This window comes from Crocodylus siamensis, chromosome 10 (genome assembly GCF_052110815.1).
Source record: "Crocodylus siamensis isolate JL-2025a chromosome 10, ASM5211081v1, whole genome shotgun sequence".
Classification (NCBI taxonomy): Eukaryota; Metazoa; Chordata; order Crocodylia; family Crocodylidae; genus Crocodylus; species Crocodylus siamensis.
This window is the reverse complement of record NC_143404.1, coordinates 9,392,262-9,409,495: the sequence shown is the minus strand read 5'-3', so window position 1 is coordinate 9,409,495 and position 17,234 is coordinate 9,392,262. Positions and strand designations below refer to the sequence as shown.

General features: G+C 41.9%; 1 protein-coding gene across 1 annotated transcript in view; it reads left to right on the top strand.

The window, feature by feature from the left end:
* The first annotated feature begins 53 nt into the window (after nucleotides 1-53).
* DDX46 (DEAD-box helicase 46) overlaps nucleotides 54-17,234 on the top strand; it is a 29,357-nt gene continuing 12,176 nt past the window's right edge. The window contains exons 1-14 of the mRNA XM_090064849.1: nucleotides 54-180; nucleotides 2,666-2,854; nucleotides 3,256-3,396; nucleotides 6,581-6,677; nucleotides 7,669-7,834; nucleotides 8,847-8,998; nucleotides 9,327-9,440; nucleotides 10,214-10,379; nucleotides 11,832-11,952; nucleotides 12,331-12,506; nucleotides 13,504-13,625; nucleotides 14,589-14,667; nucleotides 16,536-16,618; nucleotides 17,052-17,216. Coding sequence (XP_089920975.1) covers nucleotides 164-180; nucleotides 2,666-2,854; nucleotides 3,256-3,396; nucleotides 6,581-6,677; nucleotides 7,669-7,834; nucleotides 8,847-8,998; nucleotides 9,327-9,440; nucleotides 10,214-10,379; nucleotides 11,832-11,952; nucleotides 12,331-12,506; nucleotides 13,504-13,625; nucleotides 14,589-14,667; nucleotides 16,536-16,618; nucleotides 17,052-17,216 — 1,788 coding nt within the window. The 5' untranslated portion in view covers nucleotides 54-163. The remainder of the gene's footprint in view (nucleotides 181-2,665; nucleotides 2,855-3,255; nucleotides 3,397-6,580; nucleotides 6,678-7,668; nucleotides 7,835-8,846; nucleotides 8,999-9,326; nucleotides 9,441-10,213; nucleotides 10,380-11,831; nucleotides 11,953-12,330; nucleotides 12,507-13,503; nucleotides 13,626-14,588; nucleotides 14,668-16,535; nucleotides 16,619-17,051; nucleotides 17,217-17,234) is intronic.

Here is a 17,234-nt window from a genome sequence, read left to right as displayed (position 1 = left end):
TGGGGGGGGAGATCCTTGTCCCTGCGCTCCCGGCCTCCGGCCGCCAAGGGGCGCACGCGGCGCAGGCCTGTCCCCGGCCCCGCCCCTCTGCCCGCCGCGCGGAATGGCGGCCGCCTAGAGCCCGCGCACCAGCTCCTGGGCCAACGCCGCCGCCGCCGCCGCCATGGGCCGCGAGTCCAGGTGAGACGGCTCCTCCCGCTGGGGCCTTCCCGCCCGCTCCCCCCGGCCTCAGCCCCAGGGCCGCTGCGAGACCCGCTTCTCCGGCCGGGACAGGCCGCTGTCGGCCCACAGGGGCCGGGCCGGGCTGGGCTGGGTTGAACCTGAGGGGAAACGACCTGCCCGGGAGCGGGGGGCTCATCCTGGGAGGCGTTTTAAGGACACGAAGGTTGGGCACGGTTCCACGTGTAGCCGAGATGTGGCCTCGCGAGGGCCCTGGCGCCGGCGGGTGGTCGGAGCGGTGCGGGGGGGCTGCTCCGCGCACCAGCGAGTCGGGAGGTGACATCTCTGAGCCGGGCTGGGTCCTCCTCCTCGTCGGGCTGGTTGCGGGTCCACTGCTTTCAGAGCAAACTGCTGTTGCCACCTTCATGGCGCGTACGACGCTTCCCTGGCATCTGTGGAGCTTCCTCTCAGTGCTGCCCTGTGAGGCAGACGCACCTTCGTGCTCTCGGTCCATCCAGCCTCTTTAAATAACACTTTGCAGTCATGAACTGCAACACACCTTCGTCTTGGGGCTACGCTGCGAGGCAGACGCGTGGGCGGGGGATGCTGCCAGGTGGGGGAAGCCGGGCTTTCCAAGGTCCCACACCTTGGGATGGGAATTTGGTTTGAATACTCCCTGTGACCAGAGTGCTAATTGTTCTTTCCTGGCAAAAATGTAGGCAGTTACGTGCTGTCTAAATCCATTCGATTTTAGTGCTTTATTTTTCACCTTGAACTCCTGCCTAGTATTACAGGCAATCCTCGGACACGACTGGTTCCTGAAAACCATGTCTTAAGTCGAAATGTTGTTTCCTATTGGAAAAAATCAGTTCCAAGTTACAATGTAATAAATGGGGGATTGGTTCCGAACCAAGGCCCGATACCCAATTTTCATCAAAAATAACCCCAAATTTTGTACTTAATCAATTATAGATGAGTGATAGCACTACATCAATGTAAATAGCAATCATTGATTTGGAAGGACTTCTTTGAGGTGACTGTGCTGGACTTTTTGAAGGGCTCTTGGCTGGAGTCTCCTCCAGAGTCTTGGCTGCAGGTTTTTGCTTTCTTAAAGAATGTGTCCAAGGAAGTTTGGATAGATGTTCTCCAGGGAGATGTGTGACACCATGAACTCGTTCGTTGGCTTGGCGTCGCGTCGGATCGAGCGTTGTAAAGTTGAAACTGAGGTCAGAAAGTTGAAACGGTCTCAATTTATAAAGGTTGTAAGTGCGAAATGTTGTAACTTGAAACTTTGTCAGTCAAGGACTGCCTGTACAGTGCTGTTTGCATGTTAGCTATGTCTTCACTTCAGTTGGTGCTCTAGTGTCTGAGCTAACTTTAAGTAACTAGCTAAGGGAATGGTATCGGTTGAATACTCACCGCTGAATCGGTTGAGTATTCACCACTTGCATGGTGAGACTGCTGCGGGTACACAAGTTAGTTATCGTGAAGCTAGGTTAGCTGCGTCTCTGCTACACCGCAGTTCAAACAGTACAGACACCCCCGTGGGTATCTGCATTTCTGCAGTAGGTACCTCTGCTCTTGTGTAAGATTATAAAAGTGTGAGCATTTTTGAGTCCTTAGGTAAGAGATATTTGCCACAGACTGTTCTGCTATGGTTGTGCTTCTCTGTTAAGGTTTACGCATTGAAGCAGTCTCTGGTCAGAGTGATTGCTGTTTTATTACAGGGGTCCCAACCCAGATCTGGGCTATGTTTTATGGAGAGACCGTCCCTATTTTGAAGCATTTAGAATCTAAGCAGGCAAAACCTTGCAGCCGGAGGCAGGTGAAGTGACTCGCTCTAGGTCACAGCCTGTAAATAACTGAGAAAAATACAGTTCAGGTCTGACTCCAGCCCTGTGTTCTGCCCATCAAACCACAGATGCTCTTGCTAGCATATGATATTTTTAACAGAGTTTGATAGCAGCTCTTTGGAACTATGACTTAATGTACTTGGATAGAGGTGTTTACATAAGCTGACCATGACTGCCCAAACCTTACAGATCATAGAGAAGTGGGGCTGGAGGGGACCTCCAGAGGTCATCTAAGCCAATCCCCTGCCTGAGGTAGGATCATCCCTGTCCGAACTATCCTATACAAATCTATTATCTAACCTCTTTGTAAAACTACACAGTCAACCGTGACACAAGAGGCATGATTATGTATGCTTTTAATCTTTTATATACCAAAACGGATGGACCACCAGTAAATGCTTCTTGGGACTCTGCTGCAATTAGGAGCTGTGCTCTGCCAATGATTCCCTTGAAAGAGTTCTAATGAGATGGCAAGTCATGTCCATCACTTCAGAGGAGTATGTGTGTTCATTAGTTCAGTTTTGCGGGAGCAATAAAGGCTTTTTTAAAATTGGTTCTTTCCCTAGAGAAGACCGGGTTCTAAATGCAACAGATGCCTCTGACTTGTTCTCCTGTGAATCTTGACTTGATTTTGTGTACTTACCGCAACATAGGCACTATCGGAAGCGCTCCGCTTCACGGGGACGTTCTGGCAGCCGCTCCAGAAGTCGTTCTCCATCCGACAAAAGAGCAAAACGCGGAGAAGACAGACGTTCTAGAAGCAGAGATCGAGAACGTCGGCGTGAGAGGTCACGCAGCAGGGACAAGAGGAGATCAAGGTCACGGGAGAGGAAGCGCCCAAGGTACACGTCACAGTACATGTCTTTAAGAAAGTGAATTGAAGTATCTGCCCTTCTGTGAGGGATGTTCTACCTGTGATGTTCCACTTGCTGTGCTTACTTGTCATGGCTGCCTCTGGCAGGTGTGAAATTAGGTAAAGTGCTAGGTAGTATGTTTCCCTTAGGTTAAGTTTATCACCCGGTGGAAATGGTACTGTAGCTGGATTTTGTAACTCTATTTCTGGCCTTCATGGTTCTTAGCTTTCTTTGGCAGGGCACTGCTGAAAATGATCTTTCTTTCCCCTCACTTCTTAACAGGCCAATTTATGTCACGTTTTCCCCAACACAAGTATGTTTTTATTTTTTTTAAAAATTACAACCATATGTATGGAATGCTAAATAAAACATTTTTTCTCCTGCGGCAGACGGTCCAGAAGCAGAGAGCGAGAACGGAGCAGAGAGAGGAGAAGAACACGGAGTCGGGATAGGAGACGATCCAGAAGCAGAAGTAGAGGTAGACGGTCCCGATCCCCCAGTCCTGGCAAGAACAAGAAAACAGAAAACAGGTACTAGCATTCACTGCTATAACTGCTGTCCCAGTAACAAGGCATGGTGAAAACTTATTGTAATCTGTGTTTCTGCAGGTCCTGGCTATAGTTGCCAGATAGAGGATTTAGCTAATATTAAATGAGTTTGCCTCTTCCTGTAATTATTCTTTTAGTCAGGAAACTTTTTTTTTACTGTTACAATGGCATGCAAAGGTCTTTTCCCAGGAGAGATCTCATTTCCTTATGTATAAGTTTGCAAAATGACACTGAGTCTTTCATCTAAGTGACTGACAGCCCCTTTGTATGTTGCATAGTTATATTTGTTTTACAAATCCATGACCTCATCAGCTTCTTAAGCTATTAGCAGCTGTTAGAGGATCTTCCCAGATAATTAACTGTCACTGGTCCAGAAATGTACTCAGAAAGCCCATGCAGAGGGCTAGTTCATGCATTAGGTTAATCTTTCAGCTGCAGAAACTGAAATGGACTCATTTCTCTTCTGTGGACATTGGTCCTCAGTAATGAGAGAGAGAGAATCTAGTGGAAACCCTCCACATTTGTTGGAGAGTAAAATAGGCCATCTGGAAAGATTTAACACATTTTGGCAAAAAAGCTAATATTATTTAATACCTGCCATTACTGTATTTTGTGGATATGACATATCTTTATAAGGGGCAGCTAGCTTCTAATGAGGACGTATTTGCTCCCTGCCAGTTGCTGACTTCATCTGGGATGTGGGCTGTATTCCTGGCTCTATTGTCAACTTAGTGTGTTCCCTCTGAAAAGTCAGTTGAACTCTGTTTTTCATAATCAATATTAAAATTCAAAAGATTTTTTGAAAAGTAATTGGTAATCATAAATTCTTGGATGATTGGCATTTGATCTGACACATAATTCACCCCAAGTACTGGTTTCCCACTTATGAATTGTATGACTCTTTTTTTCCCACTGTTCTCTTGCAGATGAATTATTTATTTTGGAGATGTATGTATTTTTCTTTTAATAACAGAACGAGAGTCATTCATAGCAATGGATTCAGAACAGTAATGAAAGAAGAGGCAGGGTTTCTCACGCTGTTGTTATGTGTGCCAGTAGTGATACCTGAGCTTGACATTCCAGCAATTTTTTGAGAAGGTGGTATGTGAACCAGTAGTGTTTGAGAGCTCCTTTTCTGTGGTATCCATGCCAATAGATAAGTCTGTGGTATAACACATTGGAGAAATCCATGATATAGGCTAGGATCAAACTTGTACATGTTTCTTAACTGGCTTTTGACACTGTCTCTCACCCCGTTCTCATTAAGAAACTGGGGGGCTGTGGTGTAGACACCCACACAGTCAAATGGGTCGCCAACTGGCTGGAGGGCCGGACCCAGAGGGTGGTAGTAGATGGGTCCTTCTCAACCTGGAAGGACGTGGGCGCTGCACTTCAAGAGGGATGTCGACAGCATGGAGAAGGTCCAGAGGAGGGCCACTCGTATGATCAGGGGACAGCAGGGCAGGCCCTATGAGGACAGGCTGCGGGACCTGAACCTGTTCAGCCTCCAAAAGAGAAGGCTGAGGGGGGATCTTGTGGCCTGTTATAAACTAGTCAGGGGGGATCAGCAGGCATTGGGGAAGTCACTGTTTCCCCGAGCACCGCCAGGAGTGACCAGGAATAACGGTCACAAGCTGGCAGAGGGTAGATTTAGGTTAGCTATCAGGAGGCGCGACTTCACGGTCAGGGCGGCTAGGGTCTGGAACCAGCTTCCAAGAGAAGTAGTGCAGGCTCCTACCCTGGGGGTGTTTAAGAGGAGGTTAGATGAACACCTTGCTGGGGTCATTTGACCCCAGTACCCTTTCCTGCCATGGCAGGGGGTCGGACTAGATGTTCTGCTCAGGTCCCTTCCGACCCTACAAACTATGAAACTATGAAACTGTTTGTTAAATACTGCCTGTGTGCTCATCACCAAGTAGAACAGGGGTGCCACAAATGGCATGGGCAGCCTGTATCTGTGGTACACTAGACCAGGGAGGGGACAGGCAACACAGTGGCAGATAAGGTAGGAAGCAGAAGACATAGCAGCATATTAGGCAGAAGAATGGGATCAGAGAGACGTGTGAAGGGTGTGGGGCTAATTTGTGGCATGCCTGTCATAAAGGTTGGCCCCCACTGATTTAGAACATGAACTAGACAAGGGCCCTACCATTGGGAGTTTACATTCAAATGAACTGCCTGCTAAATAGTCATAGTGAAGTGGTAAAGTTTGATCTCTTTTTACACTGGGTTAGAAATAAAGTAAAACCTAACTTCAGGTCATGTGCCATTTTAAATAACTTCTTATTGGAATTTACAGTATAATTGCAAAGAGTCAAGTTGTATTGTAAAATAATTTAAAAGTATGTAAACTGTTACGCTGATGTTTATATAGAATAAGCAGGTTGATGACAATCCAGTATTTTAATCATGAGATCACAAGAATTACACTTGGAGAAGTTGGAATGACATAAAAATGTCTTGTAAAATAAGCATATGGTTTGCATTAAAATAACCCAGTGGGCTATGAAACAGCTTAATAAGATTTAATTGAGTAAAAGGAATTTTACATTTACTCTTCTGAGTTTAGATTGGAGACATCTACTTTTTATTGGGAGGAGGTAGGCACAATAACATTTGTGATAAATGGATTTAATATCAAATGCATGTCTGCCTGTTGCATTCAATTTATAGGTAGCCTTTCCTGGAGGGACGGGGTTTTTATGTCTTTCAGGCAGTAGCCTATCCTCAGGGGGAACTTGCATTTCTAGGGCAAAATGCTAGATCACTTTGCCATTAGAAGTGTAACAGGCAAGAATTTCTGAGTATCTGTATTCTAACTGCTGTATTCAAAGAGGTGTAAAATAAACTGTGGAGCCACTAGAGTATCAACTGTAAGTGTTTGGAAACAAAGCCTGCAACTTCCTCCCAGAAATAAATGAGAAGAACAGAACCAGAGCGTATGAATCAGTGGGTCCTAATAGAGTCTACGTATCTGGCAGTTGTGGGAATTATTTCCATGAAATGGAGAGATTTGCTGTGAAATACATACTCTCAAAAGCATTTATAAAGCATAAGCCTATGCATAGTGTTAATGGCAGTGATTCTGTCCAGCATGTGAAACCTCCAAAGAAAAGCTGGAACAGTTTGTGAAAGTCTGTCATACATCTTTGACTTCCCCTTTCAGATCAAGATCTAAAGAAAAGACAGAAGGTGTAGAAGTTTCCAAGGAAAAGAAAAAAGAGAAAGAGGACAAAGAAGAAGAAAAGGATAAAGAGGTTAATGTATGTATAAATCTGCCACCAAGAGAGAAACGTGTACGAGTTAAACAGAAGCTTTCATAAATGCGGTAGCATTAGAATAAATTTAGATAGGATTTATTGTAATTAAAAAGAAAAACAACTTTAGATAATCCCCCTTTAGGTCTGGGCAATGTCCTTGTGAGTGTGAGGGGGTTAATTGCTGTACGTTGGGAAGTAGGATGGACTCCTACTATTTGACATAAACATTTTCCCCTTAAGGCTGATCACCTCAGCTTACTGGATGCAAACGTATCAGCTGGTTGTGAGCTCATTATGTAACTTCCTTGTGATTGACTGAGGAGCTGAAAAATAACCCGGAAAGAGACCAGAGAAGAAGAGGAAGAAGCTCAATCCACCGCTGTTATGTTCCCAAGCCTAGAGCTCCTCTCCAGTTATGGAGACTGCTCCATTCCAGGGGAAAGAAACAGTGTCTCAAGGGCAACCCTCTATCTTTGTACTCGTTAGCACCGGAGCCCTAAAACCAGAATCCCCACCCAACCTATTTCACAGCATGTGCTTCCTCCACCAGCACTCTGACTTCAGACTCCTCTATCCATAAACCACTCAGAGCTGCTTCTTTAATTCAGAGGATTATGGGAAATAGTGGATGGTAAGAGAACTCTTTTGGCCTTTTACTGGCTCACAAACCAAAAAGAAAAAGGTTGAGAACTGTTGCTGTAGTGTACTTTTCCTAAAAGATTGAGCAGCTGGTTCAGGAGTATTGGTTTGGAAAGATCTATCCGTAGGACCATCTGGCACTGGATATGTGATGTTTTATATTCAAGTGTTACAGTTAACATCAGTATTTTCTTTTCCTCTATAATAAGTTTAACTTCTGTTGGTATAGGTTTTATGGAGGCCAGACTTGCAACCTGTATTTCCAGTAAAACTGCCACTGATCTTGATGGCGAGTTGTATGAAGGAGTGCAGGATCAGAGCAATAATCTTTGAGTTGGTTGTTTTTTTCTCACAGAACTTTGATCAGAACAAACTGGAGGAGGAAATGAGAAAACGAAAAGAGAGAGTAGAGAAATGGAGGGAAGAACAGCGCAAGAAGGCTATGGAAAACATAGGAGAACTGAAAAAAGAAATTGAAGAAATGAAACAGGGGAAAAAGTGGAGCTTAGAAGATGATGATGGTATTTTAAAATTTTGATTTTACATAATAATTCAACAAATTCAGCTTTTATCCCTAACAATAAAACCTAGCTTTGTATTGTTTCAGTTGATTTTAAAATTTCTCAGCTGCTTTTGTTGAATGTGTTGTAGTGAAATAGTTTTGTTCATGGACACAGTTTAGGAAGCAATAAATGAGACTAGCAAGCTCTGGTTTTGGGAATGGAAGAGGGGACAGAGTGAACCCACCAATTATTGGGCAGCTATACAAGTTAGTTATGTGACATAATGAGCAGTTCAGTGACATATGTGGATATATTTTTTTCTTTTTCCCCTTACCCCTCTCCCAGTTAAAACAAAAAACTTCACATGTTGTGGTTTCAGCACTTGTTTGTGAACTGGCAATTGCTACTTTTTTAACCACGCTAAATTTGCAGCTAAATGGACCAGGTACTGGTGACCTCCTGTCTTAGCACAGCAGATTTCATCCTCTGCCACGTGTCATTTTCAGGCCCAGGAGAATCTTCCCACTTGCATATCGCCAGGGGAGGAATATACATTGCTCTAAATGTTGATTTCTGGATTTAGAGTTCTGGCTTCTGGGGTTGTGGAGGCATGTTGGCTATGCTGGCACCCCAGACCTGTTTATTCCTCTGGAACTTGTTTTGCCATGGAGAGGAGTCCATGTGTGGTATCTGTGGTGAGCTGTGGCTCAGTATTTTGGGGTTCCTGCAACTGGTGTCCAAGTCCTTGGATGGCATAAGGAAGAATCCTTTTCCTGGGCTGATCTTTGGCCCACAGTTCCTTTTTTACCTCCCAGTCAGGCTGACCTTTGGGAGAGATTGTTCACCTATCCTCATGGTATTCTGCTGTGCATTATACCTTTTACAATAAATGCTTCCCAGTTGTTGAGCTTCACCTTTATTAATATTCCATAGATCTGCATTATACTAAACCATAACAAAATCCCCACACTGTTTCTTTTTTAAACAAAAACATCCAATTGGAAAACAATATTTCTCTCCCTCTAACTAGATGATGAGGAGGAAACTGCAGAAGGAGAGAAAGAAGGCATGGAGGTGGAAGATGAAGAATTAGACCCTCTGGATGCTTACATGGAAGAAGTTAAAGAAGAGGTCAAAAAGTTCAATATGAGAAGTGTGAAGGGTGGAGGTGGGAGCGAAAAGGTAAAATAGGTTCATAAGATTGTCTTGTGTTTCAGTCTTCTCGAGCATAGTGTTAGCATTATGATGTAGGAAAATGCTGTTGAAGAATGTATTTCAGGGGGAAAAAAAACATTCCAGCAAGCAAGAGCTAAATAATGGTACCTGCTCACCTTAACCCTAGTCTCCACAAATCAGATTTTTACTATTAACCCTATTGAAGTTTCATCTGAAGAACTAGGAGCAAAGTTGGGCTAATGCATTTGGAAGCGTACAGAATCGATATGTTTTGCACAGCATATTTCTGTGGTACATGTGGTAATATAATGGTTTTCTCTAACTATTTTGCTAGAAATCTGGACCAACTGTTACCAAAGTAGTGACTGTGGTGACAACCAAAAAGGCAGCTGTAGAATCAGAAAAGAAGAAAGGGGAGCTGATGGAGAATGACCAAGATGCAATGGAGGTAACTGGAAAGTGTTTGGTGTGTACTGGGAAAAGGGGTATTTGTCTTAGAAAAAGAAGTCTCAGTATGTTAGATATGTGGATAGTCTTGTTGACTTGGTTGGACTGCTCGAAGCTAGGCAGAATGTACCTGACCATATATAAGATTCATCAGTGCTGTAGTTTAAAAATAACAAAAAGAACCACGCTTGCATGTTCTTATGCAGAGACGAAGTTGTTTGAAAGGTTTGGGTTGTTTAGTGTGCCGACTGTTTGATATAATTGGGAGTTGAGATATGCATGTGAGTGAACTTAGCTGACTTAACTCATAGCTAATAAGATGTGTGTATGAGGGTAATTTGACTTGTGAATGGTAGTTGTACATCTGACTGGTAATTTATCTATGTTGCTGTTTTGTCTGGGTGTTCAGTTAGGACCGCTAGGAGTGTAGCTGTAGCAGCTCAGAACTCAGCAAGATATGTAAGGTCTACTTGTTAGGCTGGGTAAGTACTCTGAGCAGTTAGCCTGTGCTGAACTCTGCTATGGCAGAGTTGACGCATGCATGTAGCTTAGAGCTGGCTTCTGTGTGCCTTCATGAATTGCAGTCAGCCCAGGGATTACAGCAGGGACATAAATCTGTCAGCTGTGGGTGGTCTGTAGAGCTTGAAAAGCCAACTCTCCTAGCTGGGTTTGAGAGAAAAGTAACGTTCTCTTACTGTGTCAGTGGGCTAAATATATGCTTCTAGCGGGTTTTTACTAAATAAATTGCTATATGATTTAAAATGTATTCTTCAGTATTCTTCAGAAGAGGAAGAAGTTGATCTTCAGACTGCCTTGACGGGCTATCAGACCAAACAGAGGAAGCTGCTAGAACCAGTGGATCATGGAAAGATCGAGTATGAGCCCTTCAGGAAAAATTTCTATGTTGAAGTTCCAGAGCTTGCTAAAATGACCCCAGAAGGTAAAGACAGATAATAATGGAGCATTTTAAGCTATTTGCAATGAAAGAAAATGTCTGCCAAACGTTGTGTAGGGCACCGGTGAATTCTCTAGGTCTTACCCTTTTCACGTAAAGCAAAAATTTAGTGAACCATTGGGAAATGATCTACAGACGCTAATCTGAGAATAGCTGGCTTCATAGCAACCCAATTATGGGCTACAGAGAAGAATTGAAGGACAAAAGGGAGATCCTGGAGACTGATCTGGCAGGGAGGGAGTGAAGTTGAAACAACTGAGATCAGTAATTGTGATGGATTATTTCACGTTGTTATGTTTGTGGGCTGCCCATTGTCAGTGTAATACAGTTTCTTGTACAGACCCAGCGTCTGTGTCTCTGGCAGGCTAAATTTTATTTCTGTGCTGCAAAAAAATCTGTCACCTTTTTTAGACTGCACGTTTCAAGCAGACTGAGAAGGATATTGAGAAATGCTTAGAACAGTGGTTCTCAACTGTGGTGCTGCAAGAACCTGCCAGAGGTACTGCAACACTGGGGAAGAACTGCCCTGTGTGCCTAGACATGTCACAGATAAACCAGAGCTGCACAGAAAGGCAAGACTGTCTGCATTGCATTAGGCAGACGTGCCATTTCTCCTGCAGCTTTTCCTGGTTTGGCTTTCTGAAAAACTGAGATGCATGGCAGTTCTACCTGATGGCAGCAGCATCTGTCTCCAGGCTGCTGCCACCATGGGGAGAAGCTGCCCCGTGTGCCTTGGTTTGCAGAAGGCAAGTCAGACCTGCACTGGGAAGAGCCGCAGGAGAAGCAGGGTGCCTGCCTGATGCAGTACAGGCAGGTGCATTTCTGTTGCAGCCAGTTCTTAGTTTGGTCTAAATGTGCCTCCTGAAAACTGAGGTGCACTGCATGATGTCACCCCACAGCAGTGGTAGTGTCAGTGCCATCGCACGCCCTGGTGTTCCCACTGTACCCTCATGTATCATATTGTCTACCGCCTGCTACTCCCACCGCCTCAGCGCTCTCCGTGTGCTGCATGTGTAGCCCAGCGTCTTGTACTGCTGGCTGTGTCCCCAGACTCTCTCTGTTAGGGCTGGAGTTCAGGGCAGGTTGCGGTGGGGAACTAAAGGGAGAACTTGCCCCACTGGTTCCTGATTCTCACCAGTGACTTGGAGCCATATGTGGGGAGTCCACTGCTGTCCTGGGAGCAAGCATGCACTAGGCCAGGCAGAGCTAGTGGGGCGTTCCCTGCCACCAGTTGATGGGATGAACATAATAAAAAGCAGTTAACAGCATATCGACTTATTATTGAATGCAAATGTTTATATTGTAATATACATAGTATGTTAGTTTCTAAAATGGTGTGCTGCTACATTCTGAAAAGTTCTGGGGTGGGGGCTGCTTTGAGTCTAAAAATCCCACTTGCTTAGAGTTTGTTTAATTGTATATTAATGTGCATTTCAGAGGTGAATGTGTACAGGCTGGAAATGGAGGGAATTACAGTCAAGGGGAAAGGCTGCCCCAAACCAATCAAAACCTGGGTACAATGTGGTATTTCTATGAAAATTCTCAATTCCCTCAAAAAGTAAGTGAGAAATGTATCAACAAAAAATATCTAAGTTTATGTTCTTTTGTGTCTACTGGGAATGAGGTCTTCAGGCCAAGGTGTTACAGTTTGACTCTCTTTTTTTCTCATTATACACATTAACCCTTAGGAGGTATTTAAAAATTGTTTGATAGGTGCTCACTCAGGATCGGTGTATTGGACAGTTATTAGGAACTAATCTTTCCCATCAATTATGTAACACATTTCTAAGTTCTCTATTTTTGTGCTATATTTTTGCATGCCAGTGAGACTTCTGCTTAAGTAGAACATAGAAATCTTTCCAGCAAAACTATATGTGATTTATTTCATTCACAACATTCTTTTGTTCTAACCGTGCTTTGTTTTTCTCTCTTTAAGACATGGCTATGAAAAGCCCACACCCATCCAAGCCCAGGCTATTCCAGCAATTATGAATGGACGTGACCTGATTGGCATTGCTAAAACAGGAAGTGGAAAGACCATTGCATTTCTTTTGCCTATGTTCAGGCATATTATGGATCAGAGGTCGTTAGAAGAAGGAGAAGGTCCAATAGGTACAGATCTTTTGTTTTCAGATAGTGACAGATTTATGCTTTTTTTTAAAGTTAGGTATATTGATGTTTAAAAAACTGCATTGGGCTAATTCACTAATGAAATCTGTGTGTATTGTAAATAATCTAGTTATGGTTAAGAAATACCACGACCAATAAAAATACATTCAGGAGTTTTAAATGCCATTTACCAATGTGGAATCTGGGGGCTACGTTCTGTTTTCCACGGATAGTGAGAATCTTCAGAGTTCTAGAAGAACCAACCAAAAATATCTTTTCTTTCAGTACATCTCAGTGTTTAAGCTCTTCTGAGCTGGCAGGTGAAATTACTGTGCACCTGTCTCCATTCCTCTCCCCCCCAACCTTTCAACATATACCTTACTTATAACAGCTTAACATGAGGAGTGAAAGGGAAATTTGCTGCTTTACATTTTTTCACTGGATGTGGGACCGGGGCTGACTTATGGCTAAGTCAGCTTTGGTCTCTTGCTTGGTTGCAGGAGATGAACTACAGAATTCTTGATATGCTTTGTCAGATATTTTTTGCACACTCAGCAAGGTCTTAAGAAAGGTCTTCACTTCCTCTCTTGGAGATTTATTTCACAACTGTCTGCTAGCCCTGAGATAAGTTTCCTTGCTCGTAACCATTGAAGATTCTGTCATTTCAGCAAGCCACTTACTACTTTTGTGGAGTGATTTATCCATTAGGAGCATTTACATTAGAGTTGACAGTGCGTTTCCATAAGTTGGAGAGGAAGAATTTTCTTTCATGTTACTGGAGATCTGGTCATGGTTTTTTTTTTTTTTCCTCCATCACAGGCTCAACTACTGCAGTGCTCTTCAAATAAGGGTTTTAAACTGGACACAAAAGTAAATTTGTATTACTGTACTGGGGGTGGTTAAAACTTCACTGTAAATTTTTTTTTTTTTTTTTTACTGTGTCATTAATAGTATCAATTACATTTCTTGTTATGTGGGTTCTAATATTTTTCTTTTTCAGCTGTTATCATGACCCCGACTCGAGAGTTGGCTTTGCAAATTACCAAGGAGTGTAAGAAGTTCTCAAAGACTCTGGGACTTAGAGTTGTGTGTGTCTATGGAGGAACAGGAATCAGTGAGCAGGTACACACTATTTTATTTATAAACATTTTTTGACACTCCTCAGGTAACATCCTTTCATACAAATCCAGTATTGGTTTGAGCTCTCCTTTTTGCTTTTCTATAGGTATCAGTATCTTAGAAGTAAATGGCCATCCTTGAAAGTCTAGTTTTAACAATCCCTTGCTTCTTCATGTACATATAACTGTGTTCTACAAGCCAGTTTGCTTTAAGTCTCTCATGTGTATTTCCCAGAGTTGCAGAATATTTTTATATGCGAAGTTGGGCAGTACTTAAAGCATTTGTGCAGTGTAACAATTAGAAATACCATCTTAAGGGCTTCTGTGGTTTTACCTCCAGAAGTTCCCTAGTTTTTATTAATGCCTCAAACACCTCCCCTAGATTCTCTTAGTTCTTCTTGTCTTTAGCAAGCATTTTTGTAAAGCTTGATAGTTTAATTTGCAAGCCAGTTTTTTGCCATGGAAATAGGAACTGGTAATACTTGCAGCATTTCGTGGATCGCATGTGGCATCCTGAACTGCTGACCCCTCTGTGCTGCCTGCAGCACACGCACCACCAGATTTGGCCCATATGTCAGATGCAGCATGTGGGGCTGGTCCAGTGAACCATGAGCCAGATCTGGCCCACAGGTCATATGTTTGATATCCTTGCTGTAGAGTTTCTGAGGTCCCTACATAAAATAGCATAAATGGGGTACTTGTTGTATATAGGATTCATATGGCTATCATATGCTTTTGTAGCAACTATGGATCTACTTCTGGTAAGAAGTTAAAGAAATTTGCAAGTAAAAACTTTAAATGACAAATACATAAAACCATTAGTGGGCTATTGTAGTGCTGCATGTATAGTTAATTATGGTGACTGAAAAGATTGCATGTATCATTCACTCTCTTATTTATAGGGTCACAGTTCTAAAAGTAACTCAAATGGCTTGTTAAATTAAATTTACTGTGTTTTTAAAATCAGATCGCAGAACTGAAAAGAGGTGCTGAAATTATTGTTTGCACACCTGGACGTATGATTGACATGTTAGCAGCTAACAATGGTGAGTAGAAATCTTTTTCCTTTGCACATTTTAAAAAATATTTGTGTAATGCAAATAAAGAAATTCAAGAGATCATATGTTTTGATAAATGGTCTTCTGGAATTTATTTATATTTCTTGAAGCTGTGTTATTCATTTTACCGTGTACACTAGTACAAATGACTCTTTACTCATTTGCTGATTTTGAAAAACAGTAATTGTAGTATGTTTGAAATTTTTGTAAGGATTTTTGTGCACTATAGATATACAACTATCTGCCCCAAATTGGGAGTAATTTAGGTAAAGAGAGACTTACCTAAATTTCACTTATTTTTACATGATTCCTCCACAATGCTAATTAATATTAACATAATTTAACAGCTGACTTTTACCTCAAAAAGGGCATGCCCAATAGAAGTCTCAACCTTTATCTCTTGATAAAAAAACAGAAAGAATTACTGAATATGATTTTAGTTGTAATTAAAACTACCAACTTCCTCAGTTGAATATGTAGGTAGGATATGCTGGGATAACACAGCTTTAAGAGGTTTTGTTTTAGCATAATCATTGCATGCTTTTTAGACAAAGTTTGATTATTAAAATATTCCACATCAAAACCTCTACTAAACTGTTGACATTATTTAACTTCTGTGGAAAAAGTACCTTCAAGACTTATAGAACTGGGCTTCCAAGACTTAATCCGTCAAAGGTAGGTACATTAATGCTGTTCCCAAGTAATTTTGCAGAGTTATTATTTGGGGATGCAAATATTAACATTAAGTATAGATGTAGATTTTTAGAAAAGTTTATTTTGGTAACTTAGTGTGAATTCAACATCTACAAATTCTGTATTACTCCTTAAAAAAGAATAGTTTGAGGATTCAAGGCAGTTATAATCTTGCTTAATTTAAGTTGATAAATATTTGCATATCTTGATAAAGCTGCCAGTTTGAATAAAGAATGTTTCTGGAATATGAAAATCATAATTCCAATCTGAGAACTCTCAACAGAGTGTCACTACATTATTGCTTGAAATCTGACATAATCCTGTGTCAGTGCTTTTTAGAAGAAACTTGCTTTAATTGCATTTGTGAAAAATCCCTTTGTATTTTATGCATACTTGTTAAAAGATGCCCATGTACTTATTTGGGAAGGGTTTTGACTTGTTTATGCAAGACTGCTCCGAAGTGAGCTGTGTGTATAAGCTGACAACTGTTGATCTTGCTTCCACTTGTCCCAAAGTCTTTTAAGTCAATGGATTTGCTAGACAGGTTGGAAAATATTGCTTATACTGTATTATGCATATTATTAGCAGTTTGTTAGAAATAGTTATGAATACCTAAAAAAAATCATTATTTCTGAATGCCAAGAAGGCATTATATATTATATGTTATATATTATATTATAAAAATAATCCTTTTTTCTGAGGCTGTATCAGTTAGCACTGAACTTTGCCTTCCACACATGCGCTGTAATCTCTAATATGTTTTTTTCTAGGTGGCGCTGTCAGATTATGGCTGATGTGGCTCGTTGCTTCATCTCAGTCTTAGTTTTATGATGTGTTTTGGCGAGGGCTGTTTTCTGAATTTTACAGGTTCTTCTGGCCCTTTGATGGTATGCAAGAGAAGAGTTTGACAAAATAAAGGGCCTTGTGCATACTTACACATTTTTCAAAATATATATAGATAGATATAATGCCATTAGAACAAGACGTTTAAAACTCACCTTTAGTGATATTAAAAAAAAAAAATTAAAATGCTATTTAACTTTTATATGTTGGTTAGAAGCTAGTCAGAATACTTATCACTTTATTTAAAATTACTCCTGAGGGGAAAACAAATTTCAGTTTGATTTTGTTTCCCCATGTTTTTTCCCCTCTCCTTTTCATAGGACGGGTGACAAACCTTCGCAGGGTTACATACGTTGTACTTGATGAAGCAGACAGAATGTTTGACATGGGTTTTGAACCACAGGTAATGAATGACACAGTGGATTTTAAGCAGTGAGAGTAATGGTGAGGGGGGAGGGATGGTTTTCCTGTGACGTAGGTTTTAGTTTGGGGCTTCAGGACTATCCCAAGGCTTTTTTTCTCTCTCTCAAAATTGGGAAGGTTTTTTTCTTTTTCTCCCTACTAGAAGGTTTGTGTTGTGCTGATCCTTTAAGGGGTACAAAATTCTAGCACTGTTTTGTTTGTGATGTTCCAACTGAGCCCACCGAATGTTGCTTCTCTAACAGCGATGGCTCATGGTCTCCAGAGGGTGTAACTTGCAGAAAGCTGTTTGTATTTTGTGGAATGCAATTATTTCTTAGCTTTAAAAATGACAAGGTGCTTATGTGATCATGTATGTGTGTAAAGTTTGTTGCTAGAGCACTTCAACGTTAATCAGGATTTTACTGTTAAACCAGGTCATGCGCATTGTAGACAACATCAGGCCTGATCGTCAGACGGTCATGTTCTCTGCTACTTTCCCCAGAGCCATGGAGGCTTTAGCTCGTCGAATTCTGAATAAACCTATTGAGGTTCAAGTTGGGGGAAGAAGCGTGGTCTGTTCTGATGTGGAGCAACATGTAGTGAGTATTGCATAATTG